Source organism: Hylobates moloch, unplaced genomic scaffold (genome assembly GCF_009828535.3).
Source record: "Hylobates moloch isolate HMO894 unplaced genomic scaffold, HMol_V3 SCAFFOLD_56, whole genome shotgun sequence".
Taxonomy (NCBI): domain Eukaryota; kingdom Metazoa; phylum Chordata; class Mammalia; order Primates; family Hylobatidae; genus Hylobates; species Hylobates moloch.
Window position 1 is genome coordinate 239,667 of NW_026652331.1, and position 23,561 is coordinate 263,227.

At 37.8% G+C, this 23,561-nt stretch overlaps 1 protein-coding gene across 3 annotated transcripts in view; it reads left to right on the top strand.

The window, feature by feature from the left end:
• Window positions 1-23,561, top strand: part of LOC116463738 (arf-GAP with Rho-GAP domain, ANK repeat and PH domain-containing protein 2) — a 182,333-nt gene that overhangs the window by 34,483 nt on the left and 124,289 nt on the right. For all 3 annotated transcript variants that reach the window (XM_058434826.1, XM_058434827.1, XM_032146988.2), the window contains exons 7-8: window positions 16,783-16,852; window positions 22,878-22,998. In XM_058434826.1, coding sequence (XP_058290809.1) covers window positions 16,783-16,852; window positions 22,878-22,998 — 191 coding nt within the window. The remainder of the gene's footprint in view (window positions 1-16,782; window positions 16,853-22,877; window positions 22,999-23,561) is intronic.

Consider the following 23,561-nt stretch of genomic DNA (forward strand, 5'->3'; position numbering starts at 1 on the left):
GTTTTTCATGAATTATTAAATTATTTTAAGATTAAAGCTTTCATGTATCAGTAGCTAATGTGGTGAGTCCCTACAGTGTGCTGGTTTTCTCTCCTATTCTCCTGAAATGTGTGTCATTTCTAAAAAGGATTGGTTTGATCTAAAATAATTTTAATTGAAAAAAAAATCTACCAGAAGCAGCATCAGATGACTAGTAGAAGCAGGAATTAACATTTCAAAAGATAGCAAAACACCCCAAAATTGTGTGGTTAGTAATTATATGTTAATACCTTATATATTTTCATCCTTTTAGGAAATTTGATTTTGAATAAACCAAAGCAGTTTACTTCTTACTATCAGCTATGTGTGTCACTTCTTTCTGGTTACGTTATGATGACAAAACCCTCTGCTTGTTCTTTTTAGTCCTAAGTATTATTGGTAAGTGCATATTCAGATGTCGAACGTGTGGATCAGTGCTCAGGTCTAAACACTGGTGGAGTGAATCAGTGAACTTGAATATTCTTGAATCTTTCATTTCTATAAAATCTAAGTATTTAGGGAGGTCCAAGTGCTCTCTTAAAGTATCACTGGAAGAAAAAACAGACTTTGAGTACAAAGCCCCCAGCGGCTGTGGTTTCCTGCGCGTCCCGGGTGAGATCTCGCCCTTTACAGGGTTGGTCTGTGTAAGCTCCAGGTACATTGAGAAAGTTTCATTATTGTTGGCCACCTCTGGGACAGTTAGGATATATTCTGTCTCTCTTTTACAGAACTTTGACTTTCCATTCTTTCTGTTCTGAACCTGCCTAAGGTTAGATGCTGTAAGTTTTCTGGATTTATGTTTTTCCATTTTAGGGGAAATAATTGCATTTTCTGTCCTAAAGCTACCCCTTACCCCACCTCCAACCAAAATACCGGGATGAATAGATATAAGAAAATAAACCAAGGAGCTTGGTATATCACCAAGAAATTTTAAAACTCTTCTACTTGATTATATTGCTATGACTTCAAAGAAATATTTGTAGCTGGCCAAAAGGCATGCATTCATTAAATCAGAAGTAGAACTGAGAATTTTTCCTTTCCTAATTAGGCTCTGTAGGCTATTGTGAGGGTTTAAGATGTTCATTCAAGTAAACAAAGTGATGCCTACCCCTTCCTTATGCAGTGGTTGCTGAGCTTCGTTTAACCCATGGCCGCATGTCTCTTTGATGCAGATAGCACTGATTGAGATGGGATTCCAAACTCCATATAGCAGGTGTCAACAAACTTTTTCCGTAAAGGGTCAAGTAGTAAATATTTTAAGCTTTATAGTCAAATGGTCTCTGTTGCAACTATTTAACTCTGCAGTTACAGCATAAAACCAGACGTAGCCAATATGTAAGCCGATGAATGAGGCTGTGGTCCAATAAAATACGGAAGTAATAAAAAGCAGAGGTCCTCCTTAGGGGCCTCTGCATTTGTACTTCTTTCTGCCTGAAATGCTCTTCCCTCAAGAGTAACATGGCTTGAACCTCTCTCAAGTTCATGCTATAATGTCTCCTTTGCATTTAAGCCCTGGCCACCAAATTTACTACTACAACTGTTGCTGTCCCCTGCCACCCCATCACTCCCTTTAAATTACTTTCTTCCACAGGGCTTACAGGCCAGATGATTTGTTTATTTCATACAAGCTCCTTGGGGACAGGCATCTGCATTGCTTTTCTTGTGAAAGCCTTAGCAGAACATTGTCTAGCACATGGTAGATGCTTAGTAGTTGTTGTAGAATGAATCTGTGAAAAACCTAACGTTAGACATATTTTTCTTCTAATTTTTCTAAAACAGCAATTTATAAGAACTTTGTAATACAAGCTGCTGAACTCAACGACATGTTTGTGGATGAAAATCTCCAGGAACCATTGATAATACTGATACACATTAACAGGGTAGTGAACTCTTGGTGTTTTTTTTTTTTTAATAATTGTTTCCCCCTTAAAGACATGCACGTAAATTATCAAAATACAATTGTCAAAATACAATTTAAAAACTAACAGACACATTCTAGTTTATACTTTTTCAAATAGTGTTTGAAACTGTCTTTTGTTTAATGAATGACGTTAAACAAAATAATCACATTCACAATCTGAACTTATTTCACATGGTTGTGTATTTACTTTTGAAATGGAAATGCCAATTCTGAATCAATGCCTAATATGTGAACATTACCCAATATTTGGTTAAGAATGTAATTGTATAACACCATACAACAAAAGAAATACTGAAACATTTCCAGTTTAAAATATGAAAAGTTGTTTAAATATTTGAATGACCTAAATATAACATCCCTAAAACTAGTGGTTTAAAAACTGTACGAAAGAAACAATAAAATGTTGAGTTTGGGAACATCACACACTGGGGCCTGTTTTGGGGTGGGGGGCGGTAGGGATAGCATTAGGAGATATACCTAGTGTTAAATGGCAAGTTAATGGGTGCAGCACACCAACATGGCACATGTATATATATGTAACAAACCTGTACGTTGTGCACATGTACCCTAAAACTTAAAGTAAAATAAAAAAATTAAAAATTAAAAAAATGTTGAATTTGGGAGGCTGTATTTCAAACAGGTCAAAGCAGATGAAAAGCTTAATAAGTGATACTTGACCTCTCACTGGGTTATGAGGATTAAAATAAATCATCTTCTTCACTTTTTCTCAGCTGTAAATAATAAACCTAAGCTTTTCAGCAGATTTGTATAGATGAAAATATGAAAGACTGGATATAATTTATTCCAGCATTTCCCAAATATGCATCTCAGAAGAGAAATGTTTGAAGCTGTTGTAAAGAAAAGAGAACATGGTTGGATGTGCTGTGCCTCTTCTAGGCGATGCATAAATTAACATCTCCAAGAATATCTGCAATAAGGAAACCCTTTTGAATTTTTACATTACTATTTTCTAAAGATGTTTGTGTGTTCAGCATAATACACAGAGCATCTTTATAAAAACTGCAGTGTATATTAAAGAATTTCTGTTTTACTTGAAATGTTTTAGGACTTTATTTCTTACTTGGGAAATTCCTCTTTTTTTAAATTTAACTTTTTTTTTGGCCATGAGAAGGACTGATGTGGCAGTGTGAGCCTGAGGCAGCTAAAGTTGATCATGTGAGGTTAAGTCAGCACTTGGAGGTGGAGGAGGACACGGATGAGCAAGATGTGTTACTTGTCTTTTTGTAGCTTCCATTTAGGGCAGAAAAGAAATAATATGTGAATAGCAATAAAACCCAAAGACAAAAGTAGAATAATTGGTGCAAAAAGGTCTACAAAGTACAGAGTCCTGAGGTTACCAAGGGTTGAGAAAGCATTTCTTCAAAGACCTTCCCGGAAGGAGAGGGTAGCAGTTGAATTGCCCTTTGGAAAATGAATAAGATTTTAACTGGCATTTTTAGGTAAAATACTTTTCTGTCTAGAGGGAAAGGCACTGATAGAGGTGATATCTAGATGTACTTGAGGGTTGAGATAGTGAGCAGGTGGAGGTTGGAGTTATTTTACTGAAGATGGACAGTTGGGTTCTAGGACCAGGGAGAGAAACTGCCAGTGAAAAGCATGTTCAGAGAACAGATAACTAGGGAAAGTGAAAAAGCCAATGATCAAATACCAAGAAAAGGTCAGAGCTCAGACAATAACTGGGAGTCAGAGCTCCCAGAAGCCAATAGCCCAAGACCTGGGAGGAGTTCAGAGCTTATGCTGTTTGTGCCTTTGTCAGTGACTGCTTTCCATGTCATCATCCAGTCTCCAAGTCTCCTTTACTGGAACAGTTCCCCACCTGGCTACGCAAGTGTTTGAGTGCCTTGGGTCTCTTTGTATGCTTTCTTGGGGCTGCGGTGAAAGGCAGGTGTTGCAGAAAGTTGGCAAGTACATGTTTGATTAGGGTGTTATATGTCAGTCACCTTGTTGATCTTAAAAGTGAATCTGAAATCCTTAAGAAAAAGTATGTTTTGTCCTTTAATCTGCAAATTAGCTGGGCATTTCTCAAAGCACTAGCTACTTGTAAACATTGTGCCAAGGAATTAAAAAGCTTTAATATTTTTGTAGTTTGAGGAGGAAAAAAGTATCAGTTTCCATAAAATTACCTGGTTAATTCCTTTCAGCCATCCTAGCTGCAGAGAAATGAATAGGGTTTGGAATCAGACAGACAGACATTCATTTGCTGTGTGACTCAATTTCTTAGAACCTCCATTTTTCACATAAATGTGTGAGGTCAAGACTACCTCTGTGAAATCATTTGGAAAAGTAGGTAACTTTGGGCCTCACTCTTAATTGATGCTCAATAAATCTCGGTTTTCTTTTTTTTTCAGAACACCATTTTATTGCAGAGGACCTTAAGTAATGTTACTGTGAGTCCTAGTCAGTTCATACTTTGATAAATGCAAGGCAAAGGAATCATGTGTTCACATTGAACTTTCAGAATTCAATTTTTTTTGAATGTTATAAAAGCACATAGTTTAAGTGTCAGAAAGTAGTACATAGCTTATTAAAAAAAAAGTGACATTTCTTCCCTCCAACCTCTTCATAAGAGGCAGCCACTTTCAACTCTTTTATAGTTACTTTTAGCATTTGTTTTGTATGTCTTATTGTTTTTATACTGATTTTTTTTAACTTTTCAGTGTTAGGGATTAGCTATTGATGTACCACCATGGAAGATCATATTTATTCATTGTAACCACTGTTCCCTCCTTCCCTTCTAGACACAATTCCTATTATCCTTTTAAAATAGTTACATAAAATATTTAAATGTCTGTAATTTTGTTTTATAGTGTAACTGTAAAGGCTACTCATTTTTGAGCAATGTAGCATAGTATGATTAATTTTTTTTATTGACAATGTTTAGTTGTTGAAATAATAATTGTTGATATTTTTGTTTGCTTAATTTTTTTTTTTTTTTTTTTGAGATAGAGTCTCGCTCTTTTGCGCAGGCTGGACTGCAGTGGTGCTATCTTGGCTCACTGCACCCTCCGCCTCCCGGGTTCATGCCATTCTCCTGCCTCAGCCTCCTGAGTAGCTGGGACTACAGGCGCCCACCACCATGCCTGGCTAATTTTTTGTATTTTTAGTAGAGACAGGGTTTCACCGTGTTAGCCAGGATGGTCTCGATCTCCTGACCTCGTGATCCGCCCGCCTTGGCCTCCCAAAGTGCTGGGATTACAGGCGTGATCGCTCTGTTGCCCAGGCTGGAGTGCAGTGGCTCGATCTTGGCTCACTGCAAACTTCACCTCCCGAGTTCAAGCAGTTCTCTGGCACAGCCTCCTGAGTAGTTGGGATTACAGGCGCCTGCCACCACGCCTGGCTAATTTTTGTATTTTTAGCAGAGACGGGGTTTCACCATCTTGGCCAGGCTGGCCTTGAACTCCTGACCTCGTGATCTACCCTCCTTGGCCTCCCACAGTGCTGGGATTACAGGTATGAACCACCGTGCCTGGCCTGTTTGCTTAATTTTTAATATGTGTATTAATTCATCTGAAAATTCTTCAACACATGAATCTCTGAAGTAACCAAAATAAATATACCCATCAATTTCATCATCCTACAGCCCGCTAAGAAAACTTTAGTTTGGGCTGGTTGTTCCCCAGGCCAAGTGCACACTAACATCTTGGGATTCCCTTGTATCATCTTTGGGATTCTCTATGCCTCTTTCTAGTGTTTTTGTCTTTCCATCTTTTCTTTAGATAAAGCACAACTCTTTGAAGCTTCCTGAGAAAAGGTGGATAGGGAGTCAATGTTTTCAGGTCTTCCATGTTTGAAGATATCTTTTTCTCCCCCCTAAACATTGTTATTGTTGATTTATTATGTTTTAGAAATCTTAACTGGAAATAATACTTCTCCAGATCAGTAATTTGTATTCTAGATCCCTAGTAATCTAGAGGTAATATTGAGAAATCTCATTTTTGATACTTTATACATAGCCTATTTTTTCAGTTCTTGGAGATTTTCTTGTTTTATTCTTCAATTACTTTTCTTCTTTCTAGAATTCCTGATAGTTTGGTGTTGGACTTCTTGCCCTGAAACACTGATAAAAATCTAGCTTTTCCATTTTCCCTTTCTGCTCACCAGGAAGTTTCTTCAGTTGTGTTTCCTAACCCAGTTTTTTGTTGTTGTTGTTGTTATACTGTAATTAACATACAAAACATTTTCTTTTGACTATTCTTTTTATGGCATAGTGGTACTTTTTCACAAATCCTTTTACTTCTCTGAAGATATTAATGCTTTTTTTTGAAGTTTTCCTGTAGAGTCTATTTCTTTTTAACTTTTTGGAGGGGTGGTTTTGTCCCTATCTTTTACCTTAGTGGTATTTTTCTCAAATGTTATGTTAATCTTGAGCTGTCACTTTAGAGTAAAATACTGCAAAACTGATTGGAAGCACCGTAGGCTCTGATGGGCCTTGCTATTTGTTTATTGTAAGACGATCATGGTAGGTTTTTTAGTAATGTATTTCCATACAGAAGCCTCATGCTAGTATCTTTTAAATGAATCTTCTTCCTGGGCGTTATAGGCCTGGTAACCAGTTTTTTTTTTTTTTTTTTTTTTGAGACACAATGTTGCTCTGTCACCCAGGATGGAGTGCGGTGGCACGATCTTGGCTCACTGCAACCTCCACTTCCCAGGTTCAAGCAATTGTCCTGCCTCAGCCTCCTGAGTAGCTGGGATTACAGGCACACACCACCATGCCCGGCTAATTTTTGTATTTTTAGTAGAGATAGGGTTTCTCCATGTTGCTCAGGCTGGTCTTGATCTCCTGACCTCAGGTGATCCATCCACCTCGGTCTCCCAAAATGCTGGGATTACAGCGTGAGCCACTGCGCCTGGCCTGGTAACCAGCTTTCAGGTGGCTCATGAGGGAAAGTGGAATTTGAGTATTGATAGTTATGATGTAGACTTTTATTTGATTCCTTTGCTTTAATATAGCCATGCCTGAGTCTCCCAGCCCCAAAACCTCCTGTTTTATTCTCTCCATTGAATAAAACTAGACTATTATGTTGCGTGAAGGTGGAGAGACAGTTTTCCAACAGTGAGAAGTAGGGGAGAATGATTCTGTGATGTTGGAGTGCAAGTCTACATCTTAAACTGCCGTTCAATATATCCATTATCAGCACCTCACCCTGACTTTCACAGTCACTTCCAGAGTTACTTGGTATCTCTATTTCCTGAGATTTTCAGAGGTAATACAAGAGTAAATGTGTTTTCCTCTTAATTTAATCTAATGCTGGCTTAGCAATCAGTTCTTATCTCTCCTTCTGTTTCCAGATTTCTAGATATTATTACTGTCCTCGACTTCTCTAGTCAGTGTTGATTTGCAGGCATTTATTTATTTTTATTTATTTCCTAACCCTTTGATGTCTTTTAGTGAGGTTTGGGGAGCAGTAGAAGTAAATGCAAGCTTTTAACTGAGATTTTTAACTGGAAGCTTGTTCATGTTGTATTTTATATAACATGACTCTATAAAATAAAGAAGTGTGAATCTTTTAACATAGCTTTTTATACACCACTTTATGAAAGCACTAAGCTCTTTGTAGATATTTTTAAAATTGGTAGTTGCACACTAAAATTCAGGCTTTATCATTGACTTCCAAGAATCTTTTTAGCCCCTAGAATTTTATGTTGAGTACCTTTTTTTTTTCTTCTCATTTTAGGATGTAGATATAGCAGAGATGGAAGCTGAGATTAAAGATACTTTTTTTTTGTTTTATTTTCGTTTTTTGGCCCCAGCTCATTTGGTTCATATAATCTTGGAAATTGTTATTTTGGTTTGCTCAAAAGTGAGAAAATGCTCTTTAGAATAGAGAAGTGCTGGCATTTTATAGAAATATTTTAGTAATTCCTTGCATCTTTCTCTCTCTAAAATATTTTGTTACTGTATCATTTAAAAGCCTTCTGCTTCTTAAAAGCATAATTGGATAAATAATTAGCTGAATAAAAATGAGTAATTAGATAAATAAAAATATATACGTATGGAGATTGTAGTCCTAGAAAATATTGGGTCTCGTTAGGGTTAGAGGAGGGAATAATATAAAATATGCTGTGATTCTTTAGGGCTGTGTAAACAAGGCAGATGAATCTGGAACGGCATGGTGATGATACTTTTTCCTTTGAGATTGTTGAGAATATTTGAGAAGTATGTTTTTTATTGCCTTAAATGGCAGGATTAATAAAAGCCATAAATTTGACTTAATGTCTTTGATGTTCTTTCTAATTGTGTGATTTTTAAAGATGACAATTTGGTAGCCTCTCACACCTTAGATTGGTATCATTGGTTAGTTAGCATGCTTGTTAGATATTAGGATTTATTTTTTAAGCTTAAAAATGTCATCTTGAAAAAAAAAAACTCTGCTGGCACTTAGGAATGAAATTAAACAAGAGTGCCTCTGTGTGAGTACTTCATAAATAGAGATTTAATTGTGTGTGTACACAGTGTTGTTAAAAAATAATTTTTAAGAGACACATTTTGAGACAACAAAAACTGATACCAGATGGTGAAGCTGTTTTTATGAAAGCAGTTGAAACTTTACACCACCTGCCCTACCAGAGCCCAAGGGAAGAGTTTATAGAAATCTGTTCAATAATACTGCACAAGTCTTATAAATTATTCGAAAAAAGCTTCTTAAATAAATGTTTCCCTTCAGAACCCTAAAAACAAAATGAGATAAAACTCAGGCTAGTGTGTTTCATGTCTGCTTTACCTTTTTTCCTGAAGGAATTCTGAAGTACTTTGCAAGATTGAACTCACATATAAAATGTAGAGGTCAAATGTTATTACTACCTACAGGGATGTCCTGGGTACTTTGCTATAAAATGTACTAATGTCTGCTTTGTATAGCAGTTAAGAGCAGTCTTTGGGAAGACACTCCAAGATATGTTCTTTATTAGCCGTATGACTTGGACAAATTATTTAAGCAACCACTGCCTCTGTGCCTTCATCTCTAAAATGGATATAATAATGTTACCTGTCTCACATTGTTGTCTGGAGGATTAAATGAGTTAATATTAGTGTGTGGCTCTACACAGTTCCTGCAACAAAGGACTATGTGTTTGCTATTTTTATTACCAAATGTAGTACCAAATAACTTCTTTATTGACTGCAAATTTAAATCTATTTTCTGTGCAATAATGCATCATTATTTCAGATCTAATTTGTATTATGTGGTAGCCGGAACATAGGCTAAGATGGCATTGTCTTGTATACATTATCTTCTTCTGTTTTTTAAAATTTGTGAAGTAAATTAAGCTAGTAATTGAAATTTAAAGATACAACTTCAGAGAAAACTTTTGAAGTACTTTAGCAAATTCTTACAGTGTATGTATTAATTATATGTAATTACAATGAAATTAGTTGCTGGATAGTGAATATATGTTTAAAAACACATGAGAGGAGTATTGAACTCTTGCACAGAAAAGATAATTCTTAAACATTTAGTAATCATTGATATTATTAATTTAATTTTACATGGGCAGTTAGAAGCACAGGACTTCTCAAGCTTTTCCTTTTATTATTTAGTTGAAATTTTGATTAATTTGTAAGGTTTACCAATATGAATTAATCTAACTTTCCATGTGCTAGAAAAGGGGAGGCCAGGCACGGTGGCTCACGCTTGTAATCCCAGCACTTTGGGAGGTCAAGACAGGCGGATCACCTGAGGTTGGGAGTTTGAGACCAGCCTGACCAACACAGAGAAACCCCGTCTCTACTAAAAATAGAAAATTAGCCGGGCATGGTGGTGCATGCTTGTAATCCCAGCTACTCAGGAGGCTGAGGCAGGAGAATGGCTTGAACCCAGGAGGTGGAGGTTGTGGTGAGCCAAGATCTCACCGTTGCACTCCAGCCTGGGCAACAAGAACAAAACTGTGTCTCAAAAATAAATAAATAAATAAATAGGCCGGGCGCGGTGGCTCACGCTTGTAATCCCAGCACTTTGGGAGGCCGAGGCGGGCGGATCACAAGGTCAGGAGATCGAGACCACGGTGAAACCCCGTCTCTACTAAAAATACAAAAAATTAGCCGGGCGTGGTGGCGGGCGCCTGTAGTCCCAGCTACTCGGAGAGGCTGAGGCAGGAGAATGGCGTGAATTCGGGAGGCGGAGCTTGCAGTGAGCCGAGATTGCGCCACTGCACTCCAGCCTGGGTGACAGAGCGAGACTCCGTCTCAAAAAAAAAAAAAAAAAAAAAAAAAAAAAAAAAAAAAAAAAAATAAATAAATAAATAAATAAATAAATAAATATAAATAAAAGGGAATAGTGCTGAGAAAAGATCTAAGTGTAAAGTTTTATCTTTAATTAACTAATTATTGGAATTCAGTATTGAAGTTCACATGTGGAAAACAGCTGATTGAATGTTGATAGTTTAATGAAAATAGATTATTCAATGTTTATATGAATTTAGTTTTAAAAATGAATTGGTTATTTAACATTTTTAAATAGGAAAGTATCATATGCATACATTTGAAATAACCATATTTAAATTTTTATTTTTGTTTCCAGCTTTATTGAGATGTGATTGTCAAAGATTATATGTGTTTAAGGTATACAAGGTGATGATTTGATATCCCTATATATTGTGAAATAATGAACACAAACGAGCTAATAACAACTGTCACCTAACAGAGTTTTTTTGTGTGTGTGTGTGATAAGAACACTTAAGATGTACTGTCTTAGCAAATTTCAGGTGTACAATACATTATTGTTAGCTAGAGTCACCATGCTATATATTAGATCTCCAGAATTTATTCTTCTTATAACTGAAAGTTTGTAACCTTTATGTGGTATCTATGTATATGTGGAATCTAAAAAAAATACACTCATAAAAACAGAGTAGAATGGTGATTAACAGGGACTGGGAGGTGGAGTTAATGGTGAAATGTTGGTTAAAAAGTTTTTAATTTGGTCAGGCATGGTGGCTCACACCTATAATCCCAGCACTTTGGGAGGTCCAGGCAGGCAGATCATGCGATCACGAATTTGAGACCAGCCTGTCCAATATGATGAAACCCTGTCTCTACTAAAAATACAAAAATTAGCTGGATGTGGTGGCATGTGCCTGTAGTCCCAGCTACTCCGTAGGCTGAGGCAGAAGAAACACTCGAACCTGGGAGGTGGAGGTTGCAGTGAGCAGAGATCATGCCACTGCACTCCAGCTTGGGTGACAGAGCGAGACTCCACCTCAAAAAAATTTTTTTTAAATTATAAAATGTATTTTGAAATTACATGGAAATTAATGGTAAACTTCTCAAGCTTTCTGTAGGCTCTTATTTATTTTTTTAATAACAAGGTAGTGATAGCAGCAGTGACCCATCTGGAGCCGCTGCTGCCATCATACTGGCTGCAGCAGAGAGGTGCGTCCAGGGCTGCATACTCTACAGAGATGGCGTGAGCCAAGGACAAGTGGGAACCCTGCGCCTTCCGAGTTGGTAGGGTGGGAGCTCCTTGGGTGCAGCTGTAGTTGCCAAGTTGTGGCTGTGGGACCCAGGCCTCCCACTCCATGGAGCAGATAGGAGTCCTGCTTTCCTGGGTGTAGCTACAGATGCCCAAGTCGTGGCTATGAGTCCAGGCCTCCCTGTGCTCTTGGTGGAGGCTGGAAGCAGGCAGGAGCCCTGTGTTCCCGGTTGCAGCAGCCTCTGCCTAAGTCAGGGCTGCAGAGCCAGGCATCCCTGCACTCTTGGGGACCAGAAGGCCACCCCCTACCTACACAAGCTCAAAGGTGTCTGCTCCAACTGCCTGGCTTCTCCCTGCTCCCAATGTCCGCTCCTATCTCAGAACAAAATTGGGGCCGTGGCCAGGTACTGTCACAGCCCATCTGGATCTGTGCACTCTTGGGGAAGTGCTGACATGCCAGCTCCCTGCTGCCTCAGCCCTGCTCTGGACTTTGGGTCCTGATGAGCATGGGAGGGAGGTAAGCCAAGGGAGCACTGAGGTCAGCTCAGCACTGGCCTGCAGACACTTCTTGGCATGAACAGCCTGGGTGCCATGAACAGCAGCAGGAGGTGAAGCTGGGCCATGGGCAGAAGGGGGAAGGTCCTCGGTGAGGCCCCACCTTCAGGCCAGGGAGGGCCTGAAGGGTAGGGGCCGGTTAGTCCTGCGGACCACAGTAGGAACTTGTGGTGCCTTTTCTGGGTCTGCCTATGGCCGTCCATGGACCAGTTGGTGCGCACTTCCTCCCCTGAGGCCCATAAAAGCCTCTGGATCAGCCAGAGCTGCGCAGACATCAGGATGACCAGCTGCAGGGAGGAGCTACCCACGGCCAGGACCTACCCTCTGCTGATAGCTGCAGACATCAGATGACCTGACTGCAGAGAGGAGCTCCCCACCCAGGACCTCCTCTGAGCTATTCTGTCACTCAATAAAGCTCCTCTTCACCTTGCTCACCCTCCACTTGTCTGCGTACCTCATTCTTTCTGGATATAGCACAAGAACTTGGGACCTGGGAGATGCCTGGGCTGAAAGAGCTGTAACACAAACAGGGCTGAAACACTTTGCCTTCTCATCGTGTTATGGGTGAAAACAAGGAGAGAAGAGCTGCGGCCCTTCGGGGAACCGAGACCTGGAAGCTCCCCGAGGCAGGGCTGTGACTCCCTCTTTGGACCTCTTAAGTTCCTGGAGTCTCAAGCTTCCAGCTGCCACCGTGTTTCCTGGTGGAAGCCATGGAAGCTGCTTGTCGTGTGCCTGGTCCAGCTGCAGCCTTGCAGAGAGCTGGTGCCCATGCAGACACCTTGTGCTGGCTGCCTCGCTGCAGCAGCTGGCGTGCCTCACTGTGTGCAGTGGCTGGACCCCATGCTCGCTTGCTCACACACCCCTCACTGCTCCACACCTGGCTCGCCACTGGCAGTCTTGAGATCCAGTCTGGTAGCATGAGCCGAGCGCAGCCTGCTCATGCCGAATGGATGGAACAAACCCAGTGGGCCAGAGCAGAACTCAGGCAAAGGTGCCACCAGCCACAGAGGCTTCTGGCCAGAAAAGCAACACCCTGAGGATCCTGCAACAGTAGTTTCACAAGATGTTTATTTTGTCATATAAAAATCTGGTTTTTAATATTTGCAAAAATAAAATTAAGGATGAAGTTTTTCAGTAGTGTTTACTTCTATATTTATACAATAGAAATTCAAGTAAATATCTTTCAGTGAAAAATACATTCCTTTCTTCACTCTATGTGAGGAACTATGATAGTCACTGGTTTTATATTGATGAATGAAACAGTAATGGATTCTGTACTCAAGGATCTCAAAGTCTGTTTGATGTGATGGATATATTTACCCTGATTGATCATTACACATTGTATGCGTATATCAAAATATCACATTTACCCCATAAGTATGTCAATTAATATGTATCAATAAAATGCATATTTTGCAAAAAGATAAGGCTCAAGAAAAAGAAATCTAGTATGGGTGGTATATGAAGCCAAAACAAATATATAATTACACATTCTGCTTAGTGTCATTAAGTAAAGAAATGGAGCAAGAGAACAAAGAGACCTGAATGATCTATGCATAGTCAGGAATGGTCACTTGGTGAAATGACGTTAAAGATGAACTCTCAAGCATAAGAAGGAGCCAGCCATGTTAGGAGCAGGCAGGCAGCATTCCAAGCAGAGACAATGGCATATGGGAAGGCCATGAGGCAAGAAAGAGTCTGGAGAAGAGAGGCAGTGTGGCCAGAGAGTGGTGTCCACAGAGTATGTACCCACAGATTTTGATGGCTGACTGGATGAATGCATGACCACAGAAGCCAACTTTCGATGGTAGGAGCGCGGAATAGCTTTCTCCACCTGTAGGACACTTGTTCTTTCATGTTCTTTCATCTGCTACACCCTGTGGTTTCTCATTCCATTTCACTGTGGGCTGGGATTTGTCTTATTTACCTGTCCCTTCACAGAATGTTTAAGAGATTTAATAATCTTTAAAAATATTGAGTTAAAAATAGATGAAGACATCAAATAGTCACCTGGCAGTTGAAAAAAATTAAAATAATTGGGAGAATATCTTAGGAGCTGATTCTCTCAGAGGCTGAGGTTTTCCTCAGAGAGCCAGTGATAGGGTGTGTCCTTTGCATTATGAGCACCTGAGAGGGGAGTTGTAGCTAGTCAGATGCTGCATCTTCGACTGATCCTTAAGCCTAACACGTAGTAAGCTATCTGCCCTCCCTCTTCCCCTCCTCCTTTTTGTGTGGACACAAATATTAAGTTCCTGGATGATGCCTCAGACACAAACTGTCTATTAAGATGGTGATGGAATTCTAAGAAAGTTTTACGTGTTGGAGTGGCTGCAGTTAATCTTAAGTAAGACGTGAAAATAGGTTGTAAACCTTTTACGCTTTATGTTTGGGCAGGTTTCAAAACGTTGAATTTAATTCAGCGTGTTCTGAAGTTTTCTTGCATTCCCTCAACCTTTCTTTTAAAAGATGCTGATTATATGAGTGCTGATCATTTGAGTTTTTATTTGTCTGTCATACCACCCATGGTGCCAGAAGGACTGTGCTTTTAATCATGTCACTCATTCCTTCAGCAAATTCTTTTTCAGTGCCATATTCCTCTCTATGTAACTTGCTGATCATACAGGAGGAAATAAATGCTGTCCTTGTAAAGCATATGACCTGGTGTGGGAGACAAACATTAAGCAAATAAACAAATATATAAAATTAGAGGTTGTGTTAAGTGCTATGAGGAAAAGTAGAGGGTATTGAGAGAATAACTTTGTTATCCACTTTGGATTGGGTCATTGGGGAAGGGATTTCTTTGTAGTTGGTTTAGATGTAACTGAAAGATAAGGAGTCAGCAAAGGGAATAGTGGGTTAATGGGAGGCCCTAAGGCCTCTATCCCCCGCAGATGTTAATTATTTTTATCTTAAAATGGAAGATTATATGTGTAACTGAGCTCTAGCTTACTGTCATTCACAGTGTGAAGTGGGTTGTGTCCCAAAACAAAATCTTGATTTACTGAATTACTGTTTGGATTGTGTTAGAAGGTATGTATTTCTCTGCCTTTAAGTGTGGAAGAGATAAACATGAAATGAGCAAAAAGTGACTAATTTATCCAGTATATAATTATTGTGTTTGCTTCATATTTCTTTACCTTTTAACATTTAATGCTGAGAATTTAAGGAACCCTGTGTTGCTAGAAAAAGTAAATCCAGATGGCTTTAACACTGTTGGATGTTGCAAAGTGAGGAAAACCCATTGCAGACAGGCCAAGAAAAGTTAAAATGAAGCTGAAAGATGAAAAATAAGGTAGAAAGAGGGCTGGGTGGTCAGTTGTGTAATATGCTTTTAAAGTAATTTTTTTTTTTTGAGATGGGACTCTCACTGTGTTGCCCAGGCTGGAGTACAGTGGTGCAGTCATAACTCACTGCAGCTTCAACCTCCTGGGCTCAAATGATCCTTTCACCTCAGCCTTCCAGATAGCTTGGACAAGGTTGTGTGCTACCATGCCTGGCTATTTTTTTTTTTTTTTTTCTGTATATTTTCTAGAGACAGGCTTTCGCCATGTTGCCCGGTGATCCACCCACCTCAGCTTCTGAAAGTGATGGGATTATAAGCATGAGCCACCACGCCTGGCCAAAATTTTTATTTTTATTTTTTCTGTAATTAGAGTTAAATATGAAGTGGTTATATGCTTTTAAGATCTTTACATGTAAATTTACATCTTCTCATTCATAATTAATTCAATGCTTATATGCGAAAATGTCTGCACTGAAGAATCTTAAAAATTTTTTATATTTGATCAGATTTGGTATAATTTTATCTTATGCAGAACATATTTGCTAACGATTAATTTGGGAGGCTTGCTGTGTTTCATTTGCATAATAGATGTGTGGCTGGGGAACCAGCCCAGAGGCAAGCTCTCTACACTTCCTAAAGTTCTTTTTCTATTAAGTCTTCTGAGAGCCAAGGAAAGTTAAGCCAACTCCTTGTTTTAAACATTTTAGAAAATTGCAGAAGCACAAGGTAGACAGAGTTGATGTTTGTTTAGAAATAATATTTTTTAAAAATAGCAAGTTTGTTTTCGTCTATTTTCTGTGTTAAAGACCAAAAGTACTTACGATTGTCTGCCTTCAGGGAAGGAGAATATAAAATAAAAATATAAAGCAAGCCTAAGTAAAAACAGTTCTTCACTTCTTCCTTATACAGTCAGAAAAATAGTTTCTTTTTTCTTTTAAGCCTGAAACGTGATTATATTATTTTGCTTTTGTTTTTCATGTCAGTAGTCATTTTAAACTACCTTTGCCTTTCATATGATCATTTAAAAACTATACTAATCTTTCACTGAATTTTGAATGCTTATAAATGATTCTGTATATTTGTTCAGGTCTTTTTCAGCTTAATCAAAATTAAATATGTTTTCCATGTAAATCCAAGTGACAAAGCCTCGTTATTTTAGTAAGATGTGTATGCCCTAAAACAAAAATAAAGGGAAAATAAAATAGATATATAAGCTTAATGAGGGATGAAAGCTTATATTATCTTCGTGAAAGGATTATCTTTATTATTAGAAATGGGTTCAGTGACAGTGTTTCTGACCACATTTTGTTTTGCACTGAACCTTACAAATGTGTGCGACAACACTGTTAATTTTGTCATTAACAAAAAATTCCTAGGTCAACTGATTAGAAAGTACTATTATGCTATTTTTTTCCTATGTGCCATGGCCAAAACTGTGTATTATCATAGCCTATTGTTGTCTATGCTGTTTAACATTAAATGATAATATATTTACACGGTTACATTACAAATGCATTTAACAATCTAAGTTCATGGTACTTGAATGTAAAATAACAATTTCATATGTTTTGCAGAAAACGCATGTTTCAGAAGAGATGGGTGAAATTTGATGGCCTTAGCATTTCTTACTACAATAATGAGAAGGTAAATACATTTTACGGTTTTCAAAAATTGCTTTTTTATGCATACTAGGTGTACTTCAGTAAACTAAGCAAGCAGTTTGGTTTTTAAGAATAGGAGGTGGATTCTCCACATGAAAAGAATTTGAAGTTGCAACTAATAAATATATTACCATATGCTTAGTTAATTAAAATCAGATGATTCTTGTCTTAAGTATGTACTTTCTCTTAACACACTAATTTTAAGATTTAACCACATGCTCTTTTTGTAGCTCATAATCTAACACAATTTTCTCATTATTTAGAGATTTCCACCCCCTAATATTGGCAATGCCTGTGGCTCTAATAGAGATTTAGGCTTCTTCTTATATATTGCTTCTTTATTGCTGCAAGACAGAAGAATATATGCTTTTAGACAGATAGTAACACATACTGCAACATAACACACACTGCATGCTGTATGGCTGAGAATAATGGAAAATACAGAGAGGTGTTAATTGTTTGGTTTCACTTTGCAGTGACTCACAGCATCAAATCGGTATAAACACATCTCTTGGAGGTTTGCAAGATGGTTGGATGGATATTTTTGAAAAGCTGGGTTTTTGTTGTTGTTGTTGTTGTTGTTGTTTGGAGACAGAGTCTTGCTCTGTCGCCCAGGCTGGAGTATAGTGGCAGGATCTTGGCTCACTGCACCCTCTGCCTCCTGGGTTCCAGCGATTCTCCTGCCTCAGCCTCCCAAGTAGCTGGGATTACAGGTGGGCACCACCACGCCTAGCTAATTCTGTAATTTTAGTAGAGACAAGGTTTCGCCATGTTGGCCAGGCTGGTCTCAAACTTCTGATCTCAAGTGATCTGCTGCCTTGGCCTCCCAAAGTGCTGGGATTACAGGCATGAGCTACCATGACCAGCCTTAAAAGCTGTTTTCTGTTTTAGCTATTATTTTTTTTCTAGTTCGCTCGTACATTTGAGTGTTAAGATAATTCGTTGCCTAGGTTGAGTAGAAGGTAGTCTGTATAGCTGATGGAATCTCACTGCTGGTTTTCTCCAGCACTTGTAACCTTTTCTGGTTTGATTGAAATGAGGAAGAAAACTACTCAGGAGTGAGACAGACTTCTCATGCCATAAGACTGTTGCTGGCGGTACCATTATTTTCATTTGAGATAATTTCTAGTAACTGTCAAACTGGACTGTTTTTCCCTCTTTCTCTCTGTTTGTTCTTTTAAAGCGTATCTCAACTGCAGTGAAGAGATGAGGACCTCTCACGTTTCTAGTTATTGATGCAATGAAAATGATGCAGCTTGGTTTGAAATTGAGATTTAAAAGTTTGTATAAAAATGAGATATTTCAAATCATTTAGCTTAATATTAAAAAATTTTAAGTTGTTATTTTCTGTGACGTTTCATCCATTTATTGTCTAGATGGTTGGTTACATTTTGGCAAAAAAACGGAAACACTGGATTTGGTGTTTCCTAAAAGGAGAGATAGTTTCTATTGTGACTCTAATAGCAAAAGGGATGCATAGGTGTGGCCGTAGCCACTGTCTTGGCTGGGTGACCCAGTGTTAACAGCTATGAGAACTGAACAGTTGGGTCTTTTAATGTTTACATGTGCACTTGAGGAGCATGCGGTTGGGCCTTTGGGAGGTAGTGTGCAGAGTTACACATTCCCTAGGTTTCTTCCACTTTCTCTGAGGCCGCCAATCATGTCTCTATAAGGACTTCTTCATTATATCACAGAAAATGGCATGATCCAAACAGCCCTGATATTTTATCCCCTGCGAAGAAATATAACTCACCCCCATTTTCACCCAGCTGTGGGCAGAATTGCCCTGTGATCGTTTCATTGTCTCAAAGTGGTAGATAAATGACAAACTTGCCCTAGATATCTGTGTGTTACAGGCTCAAGGGATGCTTTAAAATTTCTTTCCTTAAGGAAAATTTTATACTCTGAAAAACACAGGCATTTTGAGCATTGTTGTCATTTGAGTATTTTTTTTCTTTATTGTCTTTATCTTGTACTGTTGTGAGACAAATATAAAAATCAGCTCTATAGTGTTAAAAATTACAAGATTTTTCTTAGGATCTCATCATAGATTATAAATGAGCCATTAGATAAACTACAACATTCTGAGGTTATAGTGACATAGTATTTTGCTTGTTTAGTATATTTTGATCACCTCTGGAGAATTATTTTTTTTCTGTTCTACCAGAAATATTTACTTGTTAAATATATCATTGTTATAGGTGTGTAGGTTATTTTTTAAGGAATTGTTTTCTCTTTAATGGGATCTTTTGGAAAGATAATCTTTTTTTAGTCCCTGTTTCTTTCAGTACAGTACTGCTTGACTTATTTCTAGTGACAAAATGGGTTAATGGTAACATTTTCCTCAACAAATAGTTAATTATCTCACTAGAGGGATGTTGTTATAAGTTCCTCTAATTCTTATGCAAACTAAAATTTGGAAACAGATCACGTAGGGCATTAAACTGTAAATGTTTTTAGGTATTCTAATTCCTGCTGTCTGGTCTCAGTCACTACAGACTTAGAGGAGAGGGGCTCTTACACTGTCCCCAAAGATGCTGTGCCCTTTCCCACTTCCTTAGGTTGCCTGACAATGGAAAGATGTTATCTTCCTCTTCTGAATTTCCAGAGCACTTATTGGTCTAGTTTTGGCCTTGTATTGCCATTTTAACCTATTTGCATTTATAGGGTTTCCTTCGTTAAGCCAATCATGTCATGTGTCTCTGCCTAATGATCTTTTTAAACAGTGACTGAGTATACACTATGGGAAACTGGAGCATGTCTCTTCCTACATGTTCCCCTTGTGTTTTTATTCTTCCGTCTAAGCCTCCCTAGCCATTGCCATCCATCAACATTCTGTGCAAACATCAGACCCATCTTGTTATTCACCTCCGAGAGCCTTTTCTTTATTTTCTCCAACTGTATGACATTTGAAAAATAATACGCAGACAAATTCAGAAGAAAAACAAACTGAAAATAGGGAGGCAAATCAGGAGACTGTTGCACTAAGCCAGGCACTAATTTATTAGCATGTAGACTAATGTATAGGCTCAGTGGAGGCTCAGCGGAAGTGATAAGAAATGAATTTCAAGAAATATTAAAAATGAGCCATCAGAGTTTGTTATAATTGTGATTGATTAGACATAGGATTCATTCATTCAGAAAATATTTCTATAGTATTAACTACATGAAAGGTGGTGAGGAACGTAGATAAATGTCCTGAAGCCTATTTGGGGAGAATATATTAATTAAATGATCACACAGGTAAATATAAAGTCACCGTTTAAATCACAATGAATAATTGTTATAAAGGAAAAATCCAGGTTGCTGTTAGCTTAAATTAGGGTTATCTGCGAGGATGAGGGTTCTGAGAGAATGTGCTGGTCAGAAAGACTTTCTTCAGGAGGATATATTTATGCTGAAATATGAAGGATGAGGAGGCAGTAAGTATGTGCAGATGGGTGTGAAGACAATTCCTTGCAGAGCAAACAGTGTATGCAAAGGCACTGGCTTGGGTAGAAATGTGATATATTCAGGAAACCTCAAGAAAACCAATGTGACAGTAATTCACAGTTGGTGAGTGGTGGGGAGGAAGTTGATTCTAGATGTGGGGAGAATGCAAGCTATGTGGGGCAAAGGAACCAGCAAAGGTCAAAGATGACTCTATTCTATTTCAGATGGACTGGAAGAGTTGATATTTTAATGGACAGGTATAAAGAGAGTGTAAGTCTTCAGGTGAAAATAAATTCAGTTTTAAAGTTTGTGGTACTTACGAGACAGTTACATAGACTACTGATGACTTGAAATATGGCAGTGAAATTGAGTGAAATGAATAGATAAGAAAGGAAGAGAGAAATTTTAGATTACTCTGCATAAAGCTGGTAGAGCTGGAGGACATTATACTAAGTGAAATAAGGCAGGAACAGAAAGTTAAACAGCCCATATTCTCACTGATGAGGAAGCTAAGCTTTTTTCAAAGTGAGTCTTACCAAAGTAAAAAGTAGTACAGAGGATAGTAGAGGCTGTGAAGGGTAGGGAGAAGGAGGACATAGGGAGAGATTTGTTAAAGGGCAGGAACTTATAGCTAGAGAGGAGGAATAAGTCCTAGTGTTCTATAGCACTGTAGGATGACTGTAGTTAACACTAATTTAATATAGTTTCAAATAGCCAGAAGGAGGATATTGAATGTTCCCAACACAGAGAGATGATGAATATTTGAGATGATGGATATGCTTGTTACCTCTTCTGATCATTGTACTTTATATGTATCACGACATCACTATGTATCATGACATCACTAGGTATCCCATAAATACCGACAATTATTATGTGTTAATTTAGAAAATTAAAAAAAAATAGTGGAAAAGGATTTTTATAGGGAGAGAAGATAAAGTAAAAAGGAGAAGAAATAAGTTGTTTGCTAAGTGCTTATTTCTTGACATCCTTCTCTCTTTTCTGTACAAGGTTGCCCATTCATCTTCCTGAATCACAGCTCATTTGCCATAGTCAGTTTTGGCTGCATGGGGGGACATAGGAGAGGCTTCATTGCTTTGGTATTTAAGATTACATTAAAGAATGGATAGAATTTTGATGGATGAATAAAGTCAGGGATGGGAGATTGGAACAGAGCTAGTGAAGGAGAAGAAACTTAAAAAATACTCAGAGATAATGCCATGATGATATAGTGTATCTCCTTAAATAGCAGAAGAGGATATCCTTCTGGTAGAATGCCATGACGCTAATGATGACTGTCCCTTACCAATTGCTAAGGCAGGTTTATGGCTAGGAGAAATATAAACTCAGTACTTGCTCCCTGCATGGAATGATTTGCTGTTTTTTCCAAATCAGTTATATCTGGGACCTGCTCAAAAGTTTGGGTTCCAAGGATAATGCTGTGGAAGGGAAGAGATAAAGAAATCCCTTAAGGATGTATCCAAACTCTTCTAATATTGCAGACCTTCTATAATGTGTCCGTGGTATGTGTTATCAGCCTCCTGTCTTTTGACGCTATGTTGTTGTCCTCTTGTTTCTCTGCTTTACACTTTCATTATTCAGTCTTTTTGACTAGAATGCCCCCCACACACTTGTCTATCTGGTTAAAATTAAGGTTTTTTAAAAGTCAGGTTTAAATACCACCATGTTTGTAAAGATATCCCTCACAGCCTTTAAGCAGAATTGAGATTTTCCATCTTTGTACTCTTAAATCCCTTAGTTTTTACCCAGTTTTAAACTCTTCTCTCATTGCATTAGCTGGTTTTTCATTTTGAGGCTCCTTGAAAGTATAAGCACGCTGAATTTTCTTTCCAACACGGGGCCCAGAAAATATGAAGAGTTGAAATTATGCAGTAGTTATCATAACATGATTTGAGAGGGTCCAGGAAAATGAAGATGGATTAAAAAGCTATCAAAGTCTTAAGAATGACCTTTTTTAAAACAAAATTTGTAATATTTATATGCTGTTTGGAAACAGAAAAATCTGTCTTTTTTATTCTTTATTCATTGGAGAGTAAAAATTAAAATGATACAGTTTGAGGTTGAGATGCTCATCATCAGAGCTTTGAGTAACATGGTTAATTTAGAAAACCTAATATGTGTTTAAGGTATATTTTGGTTCCGAATATGTAACAAACTCGTTTCAAAATGGTTCAGTTACAGTACCTGTTGTGGCCAGCAGATGCCTGCAAACACCATAAAATCATTTTGAGCAGATTGTTTTAAAGAACATGCTGCTGGTTTTTGGAACTCTGTATTGCTAGTTTAGTCGGATTGTTTGTATTTGATTCTTTCCCTTTTAATTCCAGATGAAGCGAAAGTTGAAAAGATCTCACTTCAAAGAAGGGGATATTTAATAGTTTCTTTTCTAGGGTATTACATGAGAATATGAGTGGACATATTACTTGTATGTCATTTAAAAAATTTGGATTGAAATTATAAAAGAGAAGCAGTTATAAATACTGTGCCATTCTTTTTTGATAAGATCAAGAGAATTTCATTTTCATATATCTTCTCTTTTTTTCTAACCAATACAGGAGATGTATTCAAAAGGAATAATTCCCCTTTCTGCTGTATCAACAGTACGAGTTCAAGGAGACAACAAATTTGAAGTCGTTACAACACAAAGAACTTTTGTTTTTAGAGTAGAAAAAGAAGGTAAGATTATTTCTTTATCCCTATGAAATACTCACATTAATTTCTGACTAATCATATTAATAAACCAGTTAGACTAGGAATGTCAAGAAACCTTTAAATATATTCCTTTTTGATAATTTACATTTTAAAATTAATTTTTCAAATGCATAATGTTAAAACATAAATAAGTTGACAAGTTATTTGTTTTCTCTTTCATGCAACAAATATTTAGTGAGAGGCTATTGTGTGCTAAGGACTCATAAGTTCTGGGTATACAGTTGTGAAAAAAAGTAGACAAAATTATCTGCTTTCATGGAGCTAACCTTTGAGATGTTGTTTTGATAATGCAAAATAGTTATTTGACAGGCAAAAACAATTTTTCTAACTATTAAGTTGGTTATATGGACATTTATGGCAGGCTCAGTGGTTCCCAACCTTTTTTGCACCAGGGACTGGTTTCGTGGAAGACAATTTTTCCATGAACCGGTGGTGGGGAGATGGTTCCTGGATGATTGAAGCACATTACATTTATTGTGTGTTTTAGTTCTATTATTATTATATTGTAGTATATAATGAAATAACTA